Source organism: Centroberyx gerrardi, chromosome 23, assembly GCF_048128805.1.
Source record: "Centroberyx gerrardi isolate f3 chromosome 23, fCenGer3.hap1.cur.20231027, whole genome shotgun sequence".
In the NCBI taxonomy this organism is placed as follows: Eukaryota; Metazoa; Chordata; class Actinopteri; order Beryciformes; family Berycidae; genus Centroberyx; species Centroberyx gerrardi.
In genome coordinates this window covers 12,317,302-12,336,149 of record NC_136019.1, presented here as the reverse complement: position 1 = coordinate 12,336,149, position 18,848 = coordinate 12,317,302, and the positions used below count along the sequence as shown (strand labels likewise).

Sequence of the window (18,848 nt, the reverse complement as noted above, 5' to 3'; positions counted from 1 at the left end):
CCCACATGACAGAAAATTGTTTGATTTTGATGAATTGATTTATATGTAGTACATTAAATAAAACGACCCTGTATCTTTGGTAAAATATCCTTATACCATAGAACCAGAATGGGTAATCTCCACATGCCGAGACATAGCCTAGTCTTGAGTTTTGCTGAGTGTAGGCGATAATAATTCATAGAACAGGTGCTGCACCATAAGCCCCAAGGCCTGGGGAAGTGAATGATTAGTGGCACTCCCCCATGATGCATTGCTCCTCTGTATTAAAACCAAACTCTGCCTTTTATTCCCTCCAGGGTTTATTAAGTGGGCCAGTTGCCATAGCGACGCTTTGGCAGGATATTGCCGGGATAAGGCGTAATGGGTCTCCTGACGCAGTTCACTCTGCTCCTGTGGAAGAACTTCACTCTCCGGAAGAGACAAAAGGTACACTTGTGCCCGCCACCCCCTTTGCAAATCAACGTATATCTGCTAAAATTGGTCAGTGATGGAGGGAAAATGAGGGTATGGTCCCAGGGTTGTGTTATCAAGGGCAACTAAGTTATTCATGGGAGGGAAAGGTAATAGGAGGGATTTGCCACGAAAATAGTCTCCTATCGATGTAAGCCGCCTTTAACTCCCCCACTAGAGAGCGAGAACAATCTTACCTTAATGCCAACCAATTCAAAGTGTCACCTTCAATTTTTGGAGATCTATCTCTCGTGCATGTTATGTCACATTGCCTGTATTTTAGTTCTAACAAAGCCAGCCTTTGGCCTAATGGAACTGGATGGGGAGTGAGGGATGTTAAATGGTTTGTTTGAAGGGCAAATACTCTTTCTGGCTCTTCCTAACAACTGGCTAGTGGCATCCAAAGCTTTATTGATGCCATGTTCTCACAGCACTGTTACCAGGCAATTAAACGTTATTTTAAGTGTTGCCTCTTCTGAGGATTATTTGATGCTCTTTTTTAGAGTTTTGATGTGTGCAACGTTAAACTGGAAGATGGACAAATTTGTTGAAAGTTTAACAAGCTGCAAATTCTCCCTTCTCAATACCACATGAGTTTGAATCAAGATTTTGCCACAATGCGTTTGCTACCACCTGTGTTACTCACTGTATTGTAGCACTGCATAGCCCTTTGCTTTGGTGAATTCCAGTAACCTGAGTCATTACCCCCTCACCTCACTATCACTATCACACCAGCCTACACACCATCACCTAATGATGTATGGTGGATATGATTGTCTGTGATGTCACCGACACCAACACTGGCTAAGAGATCACATGCAACAGGACTATAAGAAGGCCGCCATGGGTCAGAATAGCATTTCAAGGGTCAGAAAGTTGTCATGGAATCTATTCAGCCGACAAGGCAGTTTTGAGGCAGATGTAACTGTTACAGTGAATGGCAGCGCAGTCTTTGATTTATACCCTTGCAGTAATGAAAGTAACATCCACCCACTTGTTTTGTCAGGGGATCAAGCACAGTAGAGTGCCTCGGTTACCAGAGTAGAACAAAAGATATCTTCACAAAAGTCAGCTTTCATCAAAGTTCTTACTTTGTTTTGGATAACTCAAGGCAAAGTCATTTGTAATTTCACAACTTTGTGTCAGGGAAACATTCCCCTCGTTAATTTTATCAACTACCATAAAGAACGGGGAGCTATCCTTTTGTATTGGGAAGATTTCTGTAGCTAACTTTCCCCCTGAAAAGCATCAGAGGACAATGCTGATATTGTGCATGAAATGTAGGATATTTGGGCAGTGTCAACATGAAATATTGTTATTAGACAAAACCAGTGGGAGTTAGCAAGGACAATGGGGCTTCTGGAGGGCTTGTGGAGGTTAATGACCAATTATATGAATGCCTCACCAAGCATTTTAAGATTTTATAACAGGCATGAAACTGATTTTATGGTCCAGTATTTCACATAATTTCATAGGGGGAGATTATCTATTCACAAAGACGCTGGTGTCCGATGGCAAATGCCTGGGGAGCCAGACATTGAGAAAGTCCCCATGATCTCTCTGTTCCCTCTCCATTCTCTTTCTTTGGAATACATTATGATAATTCTCCCTCTCAGCAGAACTACATCCTCCCTGACACATACACTGGAGGGAATTAAAGGACTGAATTTCAAATTTGATCCAGTTTCTTTTAAATTTATGTAATGCGATTTTCTGTAATTTCCTGATCTGTAATTCATTGACAAAATCTACAACCGAAGATTTGGCCAAGGCCTATCCATCAAATCCAAATCCGTGTGTAGATGTCTCTAGCTATATAATGCACCGAACAAAATGTGCAGTGCTCATTATTCAAACCCCCCCCAATTACCCCCTACTGTAGAAACTGTAGCATCACTTCACAAAGGAAGAACTTCATGAGGTTGCCATGGCGCTGTAACATAACAAGCAATATGTGTTGTATATGTATTATTGAGTTTGCCTCACCTCCGCCTGTCCTTTAGATTAATTATGAAGTCAACAACCTCGGCAGAAGATGTTTTCTCGCATCATTTGTGCTCATGTGCGTCTTCAGACACAGGGTCTGAGCATAAAATTGGACCGTAGCGGGAGCTGTGGCTTGGCTGACTGGAGCCTTATATTTGATTTCTCTAAGCAGGTCACTCGACCAGAGATGCTGGCGAGATGAGTGTGCAGGCAGACCAGGTCAGCCGAGGTTGGCGGCGAGGGCTTTGGGAGGGGGTGTTGAGTGAGGGTGTGCCAAGAGACACGTAAAAGCCTAGATGACGGAGGCAGCGGGGTGAACAGTTGAGGCACGGCGAGCTGCAGCATTGTAATATCTCCATGGAAGTCATCCGCTGTGTGCGCCTGTGGATATTTCATGCTGGTGAAAACACTTCACAGCAGGGTGGAATTACCTTTATGAAGTGAAATCTGCTGCTGTACAAATCCTACTCTCTCGCCCTTCAGCTTTGTGCATGTTTCCTTCACTTGTGTCAAGGAAGAGAAACTGCACTGCTTTGGTGTTGCCTCAGTGACAGCAGTGGTAGAAATAAGCATGTAGGTGAGTTTGGTGAAAGTGGAATCCTGCTTGGATTTGTCATAAAACCAAGATGGTCCAGAAATCTTTGAAATGTAGGGTCTAGAGGTATCACTCACTTTGCCTCCGGAATATTCCTCAAGGACTAGTTGTAGAGAAAAAACATAGAAAATGTAGTAAACAAGCGAAGTCTTTAGGTCTTCTATTTTGTGTTGTGTTGGTCTCTCTCTCCACCCGTTCCCTTGGGTTAAAATAAAAGCCTGGCATGTCACATGGGACAGGGCTTGCTAACAGGTATTGAAGTGGCTGTATTCAAGCAAGGAAGTGGTTGGCAAGCCACTCTTCATCCAGAAGAGGACTGAGTGTGGAGAGGAGGAGATAAGGAGAGTGTGATGGATTTGGTTTGCGGAGTCACCAACAGAACTTGCTGCCTCATCCCAGTAAATGTAATAGCAGGAGAAACAGCAAAACAGATATGCTATAAGAGAGCTTGTGCATATACACTGTACACACACACACACACACACACACACACAGTCATTCACAGTTATTCACTTTTCAGAGCCTTAACCAGTAATTTGAAAAGGAGATTCATACGTAACTGGTGATTTCACAAAATGCTGCATTTTAGAGTAATCCCTGTCAATGCTATGATTTGTATCTGTACAAGTTTGATCGTTTTCAGGCAGAGTATCCTTAAAAAATGACATGACAGCACTCAAAAGCTTTGATCCAAAATGCCTATCAGAAGAATTTAGAAAACCCATAATTTACATTTTATTTTGTAGCCAATTTTGTGGCTTTAAACGTTGTAGGTTAACTTGACATTTTATGTAAAACAAAAGACTTTCATTTGTCTGCCGATCATCCTCTTAAAGGAAGATTAACTGTGGGGTAAAAATATGAAAGTAGGGGTTATAATTCTCCTGGGAGTAACAAAAAATGACCTTCAGTTCCTGTTGGCATTTTGAAGGAATGTCCACACATTCACATATCCACCCATTTTACTTTTACTACCTTTAGAGAGATTCTCTATGAATTTTAGCAGTGACATCAAATCTGTGGGTCTGTGTTTAAGGAAAACAAACCAAAATAAGCAGTGGCCATAATATGTTTTGAGATTGAATTTCATAAACAAATCATTATGTCAACAACACCACTCCATCCTTTCTGCAGGTGCGGCTGGTAGTTGAGGTGGTATGGCCTCTCTTTCTCTTCTTCATCCTGGTGTCGGTGCGGTTCACCAATAAGCCAATTTACAAAGGCCAATGTAAGTCCAAGCACATACTCTGTCTATTTCTTTGCATCAACAGAAGACTGATTTATCCAGTATCATGAGGAAACTAACAGTGATCCTTATTTGACTCCTAATTATCTTTGTTAAAGGTCCCATATTGATGTTTTTTTCCTTGCCCTTCCATTTGTAAGCATTTTGTCATTCTATCTAATAGCTGAAAAAATGTGAAATCTGAAGCCCCCCCTTTTTACCATAGTTTCCTTATTTAAAAATCATGTGATTCTACAAGGTGTTTTAATTTGCAGCCCTTAGTAACATCACTACTCACAACTCTCATTTTCCAGCTTTTCTCGTCAGAGCCAAAAGCCCAATGAGGCGGTCAATTAGAGCAATGGTTCAATAGCATAAAATCAACTCCTGCTCTTTTCAGTGGAGGCACTGATTGGCTGGAACTCACACTACAAAAGCTGGATTTAGGTGTTTTATTTTGCTATACACTACAAGGGGGATGCTGTGTTAAATTGCTGTAAAAGAGTAAAATATGGGACCTTTAAACTCATTTTACTAACTTTCAAGACAGCTCTTCAAAAGTTTCATTTTGTTTCTGTAACAACTTTCAATTTGATACCGACAAAGCCATGTCGCAATGTCTAGACATAATGATTGTGTAGCAGTAAGAACATAAAAAATACTCCACCTACCATTGCGACTCATCACTGCCTCCATATATCCCAACAACGGTGGTTTAGGCATCCAACTGGGTAGATGAATGAATCTTCTCCTCTGTTCCTCAAGGTCATTATCCAAATAAAGCCATGCCGTCGGCTGGTGTGCTGCCTTGGCTCCAGGGTATGATGTGTAACATTGACAATCCCTGTTTGAGCTCCCCAACGCCAGGAGAGACACCGGGTCAAGTCAACAACTTCAACAACTCCATGTATGTACTGCGATGTTTTTTTTTCTTCCGTTATCTAAGGATGAATGTCAATGATTTGTCAGTGAGTATTATTCAAGCAATATCTAAAACAGAAAACTTGCAGACATCACTGTACTTACTGCCTCTTTTCTCTTCCTATTAAAAGAATTTCTGGGATATTGATTGAGCTGCAGACTCTCCTGGTGAACAGATCCATTCTCAGCAAAACACAGCGGCTGGCGGATGACATAGACCAATGGGCTTCAATCCTTTCACTATCTAACCCTGTTAATGGTATAGACATTTAAATACACCAACAGAAATACAGCTGTGTGCTTTACACCAATATGTTACATGTTGTCCAAGTGTCTTGAGCCACTGACCTTAAAATAACGACACTGGTCAGTAAGGATATTGTTATGAATATGTAGATATTTTGTTCCTGTCTTCTCACTATCAAAGAAGTTGCTGAAGAGCAACATGGGTCAAAGCACAAAATTCTCATTTTTTTGTTGATCTTAAATTATTAAAGCTCTGTTGCCACTGAGTAATGGTTCAGAAATAATTGGTACAGTAGACACTCAGCCTCAGCAACAATCACTCTGCTATGTCTTTGTTAAGTACTCTTCATCAAGGAAAATATCCCCTTCATGTGGATGACAAGTTAGAGGATTTGTTATTCTCCTTTATCCCTCAAAAACAATGGCGCGTGATTATTTATGATGCAATTTGCCATGCAGACTGACAGATCGTTTGTCTTGATAAGTTGCTGCTTTGCATTAGGCTCATTTAGCCTGATGATATTCAGATTTTCATACGGCACCTAATTTGCAAATAGGCAAAGGGGGTGCCTGCCGATTCAACAATCGGCTTGTGGACCATTTGCATTTTGGGGTCGCTGGCTTGTAATATACAAGATTAAATCCATCAAAGATCTAAGCCAGGGCATAATTAATGGGATTCGCCGTCTGAGGCAAGAGCACAAAAGGTCATTAACAAGAAATGGGGAGTGGAGTACTATCAAAGGACTAGGGTGGCAAAGGTGATTGTGTTGCTCTGTTATTTTTTACTAAAGGTTGATTAAAAGGCTCAGGTGGTCACTTCAATCAGAAAGGCAACAATGTTCAGGAAGAGCCCAGAGCATGTTCTGGTTCCCCATTCTCTTCCCCTGTTCATCCCTACTGATGGCACTGCAGTCATGAAGGGCATAATAATAAAATGGGTTTAGGAGGAGTTGTAATCATGTGAGTGGTGTATCGAATAGCATCATTAATTCCGGCCAGTATTGAACGATTGTTATTTTTATTTAACATTTATCTTAATTGAACCTTGAATAACCTAATACAAGTCACTTCCCGCTCTCATACTGATAATTGACTGACTTGCATGTATTACACTTGCAAAAGGGCTAATCTAATTTAATTACATAACCCCTTCATCATCTCAACTGCACATGTTGGAGTCCCAGAGAGTAGAAATAGAAGTTGAATAGATCTGTGAATGGGTGTGGGAGAAACAGTGGGATCCCTGTCTTGCAGAGCCGTTCTGTCTGTCAGTTTAGAGGGGGGCTTGCATTGAACAGTCGATTGGTTTTGAAGCTCGCTCTTTTAAATCATGACTATCTGTGGGCAACTAATCAGGAGAAAATGGCGGGTTAACAATCTGATACATGTTTAGCGACAAATTGTCTGCTCTTACTCACTCATGCAGCTCCAGTGTTCAACCCCTATTTGCACCAATGAAGGCTTTAATTGCAACATTCATCCAGAGAGCATGATTTCAACTGTAATTTATCAGAGCTTTATTGCCACGTGCCACTCAACGCAGTGTGTGCAACAAAACAAAATAAAATTGCTGCACTTTTGGCATGCCATTTCTGCATGCTTGATTTTACATTTGTAAAATATTATATGTACACATGAAATGTAAAAGATTTACGATATATATATATGCGATATACCCTCAGAGTTTTCTGCATTACACAGCTATTCAGGAACTACACAGCTACTTAAACACTGATATACTGTATTTCCTATTGTATGTGTTTTCAATTTCACTTCCAATTCTTCTACACTTGTTCTCACTCTCAACCTTCATGTTTAAGGTCAACCGGTGTCTCTGAGGAGCATTCTGGATGACAATGAAACATTCTCCACACATTTGAGAGACGACTTATCCATTCCACCAACCGTGATCGAAAGTCTGATGACTGCAAACATCCGCCTAAATCCAGTAAGTATCTTTCACATCTGTGCTTGCACATGGTGGAAACTGCGAAAACCAGTCTCCACTCCAAGTCCTGATGAGTCCTGATTGGAATAACTTATGTTAGTGTTGAGGTGTAGCAAAACCATGCATTTCAGGGAGAGGCAAATGGACTATTGAGAAACTGTTTCCCAACTGCTTTGAAAGCAAATTTTCCAACTCTGCCCATAAATAATGGATTCAAATCTGGCAACAAGATGTTCAAAAGACCACATCCAGCAAAAAGTGTGATTGAGCATTTCAAAATGCAGTATGTCCTGGCCTGTACTGTACAGTATGAACTGCCTCTGGGACAACTTGCCTTGCCAGTTTTAATCAGGGCAATCTCTGGTATTGAGTTTACTTGACAAAAAAGCTGCATAGGTAATTTTTGAATGAACTACACTTGCAACACCAATAAGTGTGATGAGTGTCTTGTCTCTCAAATGTTCCCCTTTGATGCTCTGATACGTATCAAGTAATATCAGATGATCTGCAAGAAGGCAATTATGTTTGCCTCACATTAACAAGGATGCTTAAATAGAATGTGCACTGATTAAGAGATCTCTGCTGTACACGAGGCATCCTGGTGGCTCGATGGACTGGAGTTCATACTGTACCATGTGCAAAGTCCCAGTGTGTTTTGTGTGCCATTTCCATTTTCTGTCTTTCTCATATATCTCCTGTCTCACTTGGTCTCACTGCATACTGTAGAAATGCCATAAAAATCATCTGTAATAGGAGATATTCACTTCTGTGTGGATCTGCGTGAATGCATGTGTGTGTATGCCCATGTCAGTTTTGTGTCTCATTTTCACTGTTTCTGTGAGTCTGACTGTAGTACGTGTGTGTACATTATATCAAGGCTTTTCTTTTTTTTTTGAGGATGAGACTTGAGAAAAATAAGACTTAATTAAAAAGAAAAACAATGCGTAATATATAATATAATATATGAACTTCCCGTCTGATTTAGGGTGCCATGTTTGCACAACAACGCAAAACACATCAATACCATCAAGGAAAAGTGCTTAGATAAATAGAATATAGTCAAATGTAAAGGTGACTTGTTTGTCGACTTCTACCAGAGTTTGTATTTGTTTTTCAGATGAGCGGCATGCCAAGGCCAGACAAACTGAGGAGCATCCTGTGTGAGGGGACGAATCTAGATGAATATGTCCAATTTAGCAGCCTGGCTGACAAGGAGGCTTTTCAAAATGTCACTTGCTCCCTCAGTCCACAGCAGCTGATAAACACCCAGCGAGTTTTACTCCGAAATCTGGACAGAAGGAAGGTGCTCTCCAAGGTAAGGTTATGTTTTTGTCCCTTGTCCCCCACGCAATGAAACCGGAGGTGGGGTGGGTGGTGTGTGGGGCTGGGGGGGTTATATCTCTTATGGCATGACTGGTCTGATTTTGAAGAAACTTGGAGGGATGATGCATTTTGGCATGTGTTCTGGTGTTGAAAAAATCACATGACTTGGCCTGATGGGGACGCTATAAGTAAAGGTCAAAATGTCTAGCTTTGAAAGTCCCTAACATCGCAAGTCTGATTGACATGAAACTTGCTACACACATCCCGCTATCCTTATAAATTGCATTGATTGGCCTAATGAGGGCGCTGTTATTAAAGGTCAAAATTTGAAACTCAAACATAATGTCTCAAACACCACTGGTGCTTGACACTGGTGATTTTGACAAAACTTGGAGGGACGATGCATTTTGGCACTGTGTTCTGGCATTTGAAAAAAATGGAGACACTATAATTAAAGGTCTGATGGGGACGGTATAATTAAAGGTCAGAATTTCAAACTTTGAAAGGCCATAACTGCTACACCACCGGTCCGATTTTGATGAAACCGGGAGGGATGATGCATCTTGTTACTGATTGGCCCAAGGAGTGCCTGCATCATTCATGGAGGAGGACATGTTTACTTGTTCATTAGCCTTGTGTTAATCAGGAATGTTTATGTACGTTCTTTCATCAGTGATGTACTGTGCGGTGTGACAGTGTTTATCAGATCGTGTTTGGAATAGAAGTTGTTTTGAAGGAGGAGATGTTCTTGACACTGAAATACTTGAAGTGGCAGAACAGCACTTATTGAACGTGCATGTACACACATTCTGAAATGCTTGAATAGCCTAGTTTGTGGCTTAAGTCCTTTGGCAGCTGAGGCTTAAGAGCGAGGTTGGAAAGCCGTTGTATGCCATGTGGAAGTTTGGTACTGCAAATATGCACCCACATAAACTCCCAATTCTCTCATTCGTGGTCAGGGCCAATAAAAGCAGCCACAAAGGCAGCTTCTGGAGAAGCCAAAAAATCAGTCAGTGGCTCTGGCTGAAAAGAAAGGCCACCAGCTGGAGTCCAAATTTGGGACCAAGGCCTACTTTTTGCTGCAATCTACTTTGCTGTACATTTTGCTGTTTTGATTGCATTACAGAGTCAACCTGGCAAGAAGCAATAGACTGGGACAAATATTGAATCCTAGGTATATAGCTCTATCGTTTGTGATTCATGTATCTTTACTGAATAATGTTTACACATGGCAGTACTAGTAACATCATTAGCATAGGGTAGGTAGTAAGCTTTCCTGAGAAATGCATTTTACAGAGTAACATTCATTTTTAGTGCCAGCCACTGATTTTTAATTTTAGTAAGACAGCTATTTTGACATTTTTGTGGCCACATTACCATTATATGGCCATAAATGTCTGTTACACAAATGAAAAAAATAGCACAAACTTGGTTTGGAGACATTTCCCTTTGTCTCACTGACTGTTTCTGTAGATTGGTGACATCACTATAAAGCGACAGGGATGGATTCTAATTGAACAGTACCACCCATGGACACACAGCACCACCATAGTGTGAAGTTACATGTAGCTTTAAGTATTGGGTGAGAAATCATCCTTAGTCCCATTCAGTTTAAGCCTTCAAAATGACCATTGCCTTGTGCATTTGTGTCGTCTCCACTCCAGTGACTGTCAGAAATGCATGCAATCAGGTGTAAATTAATTGTTTATTAGAACCAATGTTTTCTTGGATTCATCTGAATCTCAGACTTCCCTTCGGGATGATGAAAGCCTGCACTTTTCTTTGAGTTTATCTTTGAGAGAAAATATATGGGACAGCAAATCCAATAAATAAGTGATAAGGCAGGAAGTTCGTAGGAGAGAGCATTTGAACAATTTAAGCCCACAGGCATTTTCAGACATTGAAAAGAAAGCCCAGACAAGATATGGTGAAAAAGCTCTTCACCGCCTCAAGCAAATGGATGGAAAAGAACATCAAGCTCTCACATTTTAAGCTTGACGTTGCTGAATAACAGTGATAACAACAACAACATAAAGAAAAGGACAAGAAAAAAAGTCAGAGTTTATCACTGAGTTAGTGAGTGGCAGAGGGTGATTTAGACATTGCTTCCACAACTTTGTGTTTGGGTTTCTGGAAATGATTTTAGAACACAATACATGGAGAAGGCAGTAAACACAAAGCATTTGAATATATGCGGTGCTCAACAGAGGTCGTACAAATGTCAAAGTACATTTTTGTAGTCCCTCTAGGATAGTATAATCTCCTCTGCAATTTCATTGGTTCATTAAATCATTTAACTCTTATTAAAATATGTTTTTATCCCTTAAAATCAGTTTTAATTAATTTATTCCACAAAACATTTTTGCTAAATTTATGTTGTCTGAAAAAGCAATTAAGTGGTGGGTTCTTTCAGAGGCTTTATTGAAATGCAGTACTCATTACTGTACATTTTCCAAGGATCTGAGCCTCTGTAAACATGTGTGGCTTAGGTCTTCACAGTTCAATTACTATGCCATTCCTGTTGAATCATTTTTCCAATCAGCTTGCCTGATTACCAAAAGAAACACACACAAGCTATGGAAAACTCAATAATAATAATAATAGTTACGCATGGTAACTTTAGTTCTATGATCACAGGTGGAGCCCTCTAACAGGGATATGTTGGCTTAACCACTCATCTAATAGCCTCAGCGCACTGAAAATGTGCATGCGCATGCTCAGCCAATCAGGGTGAGTCTATACAAACTTATGATGCTCTTCCCTATATACACCGAGCACACCTACACTCTGTAACCACCATGTCTTCAGTGACTCATGGAGCAGTGGGGTGACATGCTAGAGGGCTCTGCCTGTGATCAAAAAACTGCAGTTACCATATGTAACTATCATTCTATTTCACCCGCAACGTGATCTCATACAATTTTGTCAAATGAGCACTATGTCTGAAACGCAGATTACGTTTGTGGACACAAATTATGTGAAGATTACATTCCTCCACCACAAATTGGACATGCCATTTTCACCTAAAGGTTGACTAACGGTTAAGGCAACTAAAACAACTTTGATTAAGGTTTGGGTTAAGGTTATGGTTAAAGTTAGGTAACTAAAACTACTTTGGTTAAGGTTAGGGCTAAGGTTTTGGTTAAGGTTACTCTCACCAGTAAACAACTGCGGTGGAAGGGTAGTGCACACATATCACTCACTCTCTTAACTGCTGTCTTGGCCATGGTGCGTGACTGAGTGCATCCACCCATGATCCGCCCACCCATCTGATGCCCCAGGAGCATGGTCCCAGGGCATCACTGAGAACCACAGTGGACAGTGTATGGTCTGCCTCATGGCAAAAACATCACCTCCACTCTCCCGAACAGAGTCCAAACCTGACTCACAATGTCAGGAGGCAATTTCCACTCGTCTGACAGGGGACCGCCCCTTGACTTGAGGTAGGCTCCCGTGTTCTCCAGGCCTGAAATGTGAAGAGCCTTGAGAGGGGGAAGATTTACCATGGCCCAGAGCCAAAGGTTCTCTGCTGCCTTCAACAGAAGTGCAGAACGTACTCCACCCTGTCTGTTTATGAAGGCCACCGTGGTCCTGTTGTCCATCCTTACTAACATATCCTTCCCACTTATCATTGAGGCAAAATGTTGTGGGACTAACAGGACCGCCATTAGCTCCAGTAGGTTGATGTGGCAGTTTTCCCCTGGAGGCCACAAACCAACTAGTGATCTTATGAGGCAAGTCGCCCCAGACCCTGTGCAGGAGGTGTCCGTGAACTCCGATCCATAGGAGGCTACTTTTCCCAACGGTGTCTCCTCCGCCAGGTATCGGGGGAATGTTCACCAGGTGCTGTTTGTGCTGTCTCGGGTTCAGGTGCAACCTGATAAACCACCTCTGCAGGCTCATATGAAGCAGCCCCAGTGGGACCATGAGGTGTGCTGCCGACACGAGGCAGAGGAGGTGCATTACAGTGAAAACTGTTACCGCCCTGCTGCACCAGCTGGATCGTCTCCCTGATAGCCATCTGTCTGGATTCCAACAGATAAACTCGGAGCGAACAGAGCCCCAATAGAGTGTAGGTGTCCTCGCTTTATGTGGGGCGGAGCATCATAGGGTTGTATAGGTTCACCCTGATTGGCTGAGCAGGTGCATGCAAATTTCCAGTGCGCTGAGGCAACTAGATGAGTGCTTAAGCCAATAGAGCCCTGACAGAGGGCCAAGCCTGTGTGAAATAGAACATAGCAAGTAAATACAGTGGAAAATGGAGTTGGAGTTTAACAAATGAACTTTGAAAGATTGTCTTTTGCCATGGGGTCCCCTTATATGCCTCGTAATGTGATAGAGTGCTAAAATCTCTCTGCCCATCAACTACTTAGTGATGATTTCAAGCTGTTTTGCTCAAATTTGTCTAAGAGAGATTCCCGTGCTGCCTCACTCAGTCTCATCATGAAGTCTACTCTATGCACACTGAGGGTAAAACTGAACCTAAATTAATGTACTCAGGACTAAGCGGCCTGGCTATTGGCCAAGCTAAAGTGTTATTTCTGAATGGGTTTTTATTTGTGAAAATATGTGTTTAAAAATTAGAGTGTAGTGTCACCCAGCCCCCTCTCTCTTTCTCTCCTTCTCATTCTGAAATGACAGTGGTTGAAAGGGCATTCCATTGCTACCTAGAGCGGTAGGGTTTGGACTTCAGACTATCACTGTAGAACACTTTTGCAAGTTACACTTGTCATTTCAATGCAACTTTTATCATCAAATGCTAGTGAAGATAGGGATGATGCCAGAATGCATTAAGTTACAGATCACATTTTCTTTAGTCAGGTAATGAAGACATACATTTAAATAACATTTTCAGGCAAGGTGTGGACATAGAGGTGTGATCTCATAAAATCTGATTTCAGAATCAAACCCCAAAAATAATGTTGAAATGACAAGTATAACTCTAGCCATTGACCATAATGATCAAGAATGTTTTGATTAGCAAAACAGTACTGTAAGCATAATTTACACATCTTTGTAAAAGTTTTTTCCATGCCTGTGGAAGCTGTTGTTCTGTAAACCAACTTTGCATACCCCCTCTTTAGCTACCTTCAGCTTTGGATCTGAATCCTGCGGACACAGCTGAACTACTGAGGAAAACCACTACAGATGCATTACCAGTGATTGAGGAGGTTAGTGTGGCTATTGTGTAGCATCCGAATCGATATTGGACAGAAATGCATTAGTTTACTCTGTATGTCAGTGGTCACACCTATTATGTAACTACTACTAATTACTAGTCACTGAAAATACTAAGTTTATGTGATTGCTAAAAAGTCTTAGGATGCCAAACACAGATGTGCCATGATTATATTGTATAGGAGTCATAAAAGGAAGACCTGTCGGGCTATTTTGTTTCAAACTCATTACATTGTTTAATTCTTCACACGCTCCTGTCTGTATCCAGATGACCAAGTTGCAGAACTCCATGCTGTTCAAGGCTGCTGGTTTGTTGGATTTCCAAGAGGACATGATTGGCAGTATCAATATGCTGCTGTGTGGAAAGGAGTCTGACTTCAACTCCACCAACGTGACCCTGAGTTTACCCACCTCTAGACAGACGGCTAACAACGAGTCAATCTCCAGCAATTCCAGTAAGCCCCGTTAATGGTCAAAGCCATCAAAGTGCTTTTCTTGAACGATCAACCACATTTTACACTCACAGTATACAATGTGTGAATCTGACACAAAAAGCAGATTGGTCTCTCTATCTCTGTGTGCACTCCCATCATTGATTGTTTTTACGCTCCATCTCTGTCTGCATTCCTACCTTGTATAATCGCAGCACTTATTACTCAGACGAATAGATTATCATTTCATGAAAAGCAGCTTCTATATACTATAAACAAACACATCATGCAACTTTACTGTCTGCCTCTACTTCTGTCTGCTTGCTTTGTTTGACAATATAATGGTTTTCTCCCTTTCAATGTGATACATAAGTGCTTGGATATGTTTGGGTATGTTCTTGAAAACAGGGATGCAGAGGAGGTGTTGGAGTGTTCAAACACAGCACAAAATATCCATTTGTCAAGTCATTTGAGTCATACAATCTTATTTTTCTTACAAGTAAAAATCTACCAATGGGATGAGTAAATTGCACGTGTTTCTAATGCAAATCTACTTGTTTCAAGATTATTTTCACGTGGCAGAGTTGGTCTGTGTCAGTTAGTCAGTCAAGAGATACATAACTTCTCACACAACATTGTGCCCCAACTCCCGCAAGGCATGGTATTAAGTGGAGGGTATAGCCTTGCAGCAACTATTCCAAAAGCCAGTGGCTAAAGAAAACACCAAACAAATGTTCATAAGGATTTCTTGATGGTGACAACTGCTGTGGGTAAGTGAGTGTAAATGCTTTCATGTTTTTGTTTTTTTTCATAGCCTGGATAGCTGTATTTAAAGAGATAGTCCATGGAGGTAGAAAGAGGAGTCTAAACAGGTACGCTAAGGGGGCAGGTGACGATTTAACTAGTTAGCTATGAATGTATGATTCTAATCACAAGCAAGAATAGCCAACACAACTACTTTCACTAATAGTCAATAATAGATACGCAGTGCAATACAACACATTTTCTTATAAAATGTCCTTTGATACAAACAATGCTGTAGCCCTATGCGTTCACACTGTGAGCAACGGGGTGCTCTAAAATTGTGACTGAATGTGGGTGGTGTAAGAGGCTCCAATTGCATGTATGTAGTGGCCTTGTGCAGTTTTAACAGGCAAATCATATATTTTTTGGTGCTTTGGTATTACCTGTCATTATGGCGTCATTATAACAAGTTAGTCTAGCTGATGTTGGCTGCTTGGGTAATCCTCCCATTGGCTCCGATGATTTTTGCCCGGTCTCCCTCCCCTTCTGCTCTGCACTGTGTGTTACCTCTTTCAAAATCCCTCTACAATATGCAACAACAACAACGAAGCGAGCCATCCGGCTGGCAGCAGATCGCTATAAAATATAGGAATAGATTGTGTTTGCTTCTTTTGTCTGTAAAACTCTACTTTATGAATATTTTGTGGAGAAGTCTCCATTGCTGACTTGCTTGCACACTACCACCAATATGGGTCAGGGCTCTTCTCAGGTGTCCATGCTGCTTCCACAACATTTCCTCTTGACACTGTTTTGGAAGGGCGCTGTCACTGTGACATGGGCTCAGCGCCGCCCACGACAATAGTGACAATAGTGAGCTATACGAGACTAATAAGTTAACATAGATTGCTGGCATAATCAAAAATGAACAGAAGAAAATTCAATAAAATTCCCTCGCTCACTATTGATCCCAGCAATGGATGCAGGCATTCTCCAAGCATCCTTTTTGAGATGTTTATTTCTGTAGTCTTTCAAATAAAAGTTGTAGATAAATAAAAGGTGTTGTATAGTAAATAATTCAAACTTTACCTTGCACATACACACATTTTACCTTTGCCATAAAATGCAGGAAACAACATGTTTCCCCAGCACTCTCAGAAGCAGACTACCTCACACCTCATTGCAACATTCACCTTGTTGAGGAAGTAATGGAAATGTACCTATATTAAGTGAACATATAGGAATGTTGCTTAGAATAAGTACTTTTCCATTTCTTCCTCAACAACCTCAAACACAAGGCAATTTTGTTACTACAGATAAAGACTTATAAAACTTACCTTTGTAGTTGTACAATGCTGATAAAAGCACTATGTATTATATATTTGGAAATGTGGATGTGTATTCTTCATTTCAAGACTATTGACAGATAAAGACAACCTAATTTAACAAATACCACTGAAGAATTATATCTTTCAATCATTTATTCAGCAAAAATCAACAGAAATGCAGCTTCTTTATGTGGAAAAAAATAAGTACACCACTAGCTTCAGCAGCTGGTCTTGCCAGCTTTGGCAGAAATAACTTTCTTGTAACTGTCTATCAGTCTCTTGCATCAGCTGGGAGGAATTTTTGCCCACTCTTCTTTGCAGAACTGCTTCAATTGTGTGATGATTGAGGCCTTTTTTGCCTGTACGGCCCGCTTCAACTCCCCCCATAGCATTTCTATGGTTTTATGGTCTGGGCTTTGATTGAGCCATTCAATAGCCCCTCATTTCTTCTTTTAAGCCTTTCTTTTGTGGATTTGCTTGAGTGTTTTAGATTATCACCCGGTTGCGAGAACCATTTTCGGTTCAGTTTCAGCTTTTATGACAGATGGCGTCACATTCTCCTCAGGTATTCTCTGGTACTATGTGGAATTCATGGTTGGCTCACTGATGGCAAGCTGGCCGGGCCCTGAGGCAGCAAAGCAGCCCCAAACCATAATGCCCCGGCCGCCATGCTTTGCAGTTGGTATAAGGTTCTTCTGTTCAAAGGCAGTGTTTTGTTTTTGCCAAACCCTGACATCTGGCATTGTGGCCAAGCAACTCCACCTTTGACTCGTCTGTCCAAAGCACATTGTTCCAGTAGTCTTGTTCTCCACCCAGGTGTTGTCTGGCAAACTTCAATCGTACATTTCTATACCTTTTTGAGAGCAGAGGCTTCTTCCTTCCTGACCTCCCATGTAAGCCAAGTTTGTACGGTCTCTTTCTGACAGTTGACTCATGCACTTTGACATTGATTGTGGAAAGCGATGCCTTTAGATCCCTTGATGTTACCCTGGGGTTCTTAGAGACTTCCCTGAGCATCTTGCAGTCAGCTCTTGGGCTGAATTTGGTGGGACAGCCTGTCCTGGAGCGATTGCCAGTGGTCTAGAATTTTCTCCTTTTGTAGATTATCTTTCAGACAGTGCAATGATTGACTTTAAATTGTTTGGAAATGGATCTGTAAGCCCTCCAAGAATCATAGGCATCAACAATCTGTCTTCCGAGGGCCTCAGAGAGTTCTTTTGACCTTGTCTTATCATAATTTAATGTTTATTTATTTATTAATGTAGGGGTGTACTAACATTTTCTACACAAGGAAATTGCATTTCAGATTTTAAGATTTGAAGACTTAAGACCAAATATTAGACTTAATGACATCTTCAGATGGACATTTTAAGCAGTGAACCCAACGCACTGAAAAGCAAGGGAGCTTAAGAGAAGGTGTTTGTCCAAAAAGATGATTTGCACATACATACATCTCATTGGTGCAACATTTTTGATTTTCTGTGTAGGTCCACCCATATCATTACTGCTCTACAAAGATGTTATTACAGAAAGAGGGACAACATTTCAATCTGAAGAGGTCTACCTGACAAAGACTTCATCAGAATGACCTGTTTGGGCCAAAATATTATTTGTCTCTCTGTATAAACATTGTGGTGCAGTAATTCTGTGTGGGGGCCTACTTTGAAAATCAATGAATGTATTTGTCCCATGACATTGCTGAGCATTAGATCTTCATTGCAACTTCTTGCAGCCTCATGCTAATTAGAGGCCATGCTTTCCTGTTTCATTAAATGCCTGTTCTTTGGAGAAAACTGCACAAAATGAGATTTTAATAAGAAGCCTCTTTTCCCTGGGAATAAAGTTACACTCTAAAGTGGAATTGCATGCTGGTGCCACTGCAAATTAGCAAAAACATTGTGCCATCCATACAAAATGAGCACTAACATCTCTGTAAGCATGCTAATAGCTTTTTTGGATTTGCCGTGGCTTTTTATTGTTCAGGTCTATGTACAGTTAAATGAATATGGAATATACAGTGTGTCTGCGTAATTGCCAATTACATCTCGTTTGTAAGTGTTTAAGTACACTCAAAGGAATAGTGAAATAGCAATAATAAAGGCCAACACAGAGGTTTTGTAAACGACTCAGTATTCTCTTGCCAATTAATCCCTGACAGCAATGGAGACCCTCTAACAGAGCCATTATACAGAATAGTTGGGGTTGTAACTGTTCTTCCATGGCAGTAAACAGTAATTTTAGTTTGTTACCCTTTTCAAAATTTTCCCAGCACAAAAGTATGAATAGGAGGTGAAGGAGGATGGCAGGGTACAAGAGTAAAACACCAATATTTATACACTCTTTAGGAGAAAATTGCGAAAAGGAATGAGAAAAGAGAAATGTTTGCTAGGGCGTGTTTTGAATGCAACATTGATGCTCTTATTCATATGGCTCATTTTTGAAGTTTGTGATTTCCTTGTATTGTTGTTATCAT

The 18,848-nt window shown here is 40.9% G+C and overlaps 1 protein-coding gene across 1 annotated transcript in view; it reads left to right on the top strand.

Annotated features, from left to right (window-relative positions):
• The first annotated feature begins 360 nt into the window (after positions 1-360).
• LOC139914564 (phospholipid-transporting ATPase ABCA1) overlaps positions 361-18,848 on the top strand; it is a 146,421-nt gene continuing 127,933 nt past the window's right edge. The window contains exons 1-8 of the mRNA XM_071902919.2: positions 361-426; positions 4,166-4,259; positions 5,022-5,163; positions 5,309-5,436; positions 7,247-7,374; positions 8,492-8,689; positions 13,782-13,868; positions 14,144-14,339. Coding sequence (XP_071759020.2) covers positions 361-426; positions 4,166-4,259; positions 5,022-5,163; positions 5,309-5,436; positions 7,247-7,374; positions 8,492-8,689; positions 13,782-13,868; positions 14,144-14,339 — 1,039 coding nt within the window. The remainder of the gene's footprint in view (positions 427-4,165; positions 4,260-5,021; positions 5,164-5,308; positions 5,437-7,246; positions 7,375-8,491; positions 8,690-13,781; positions 13,869-14,143; positions 14,340-18,848) is intronic.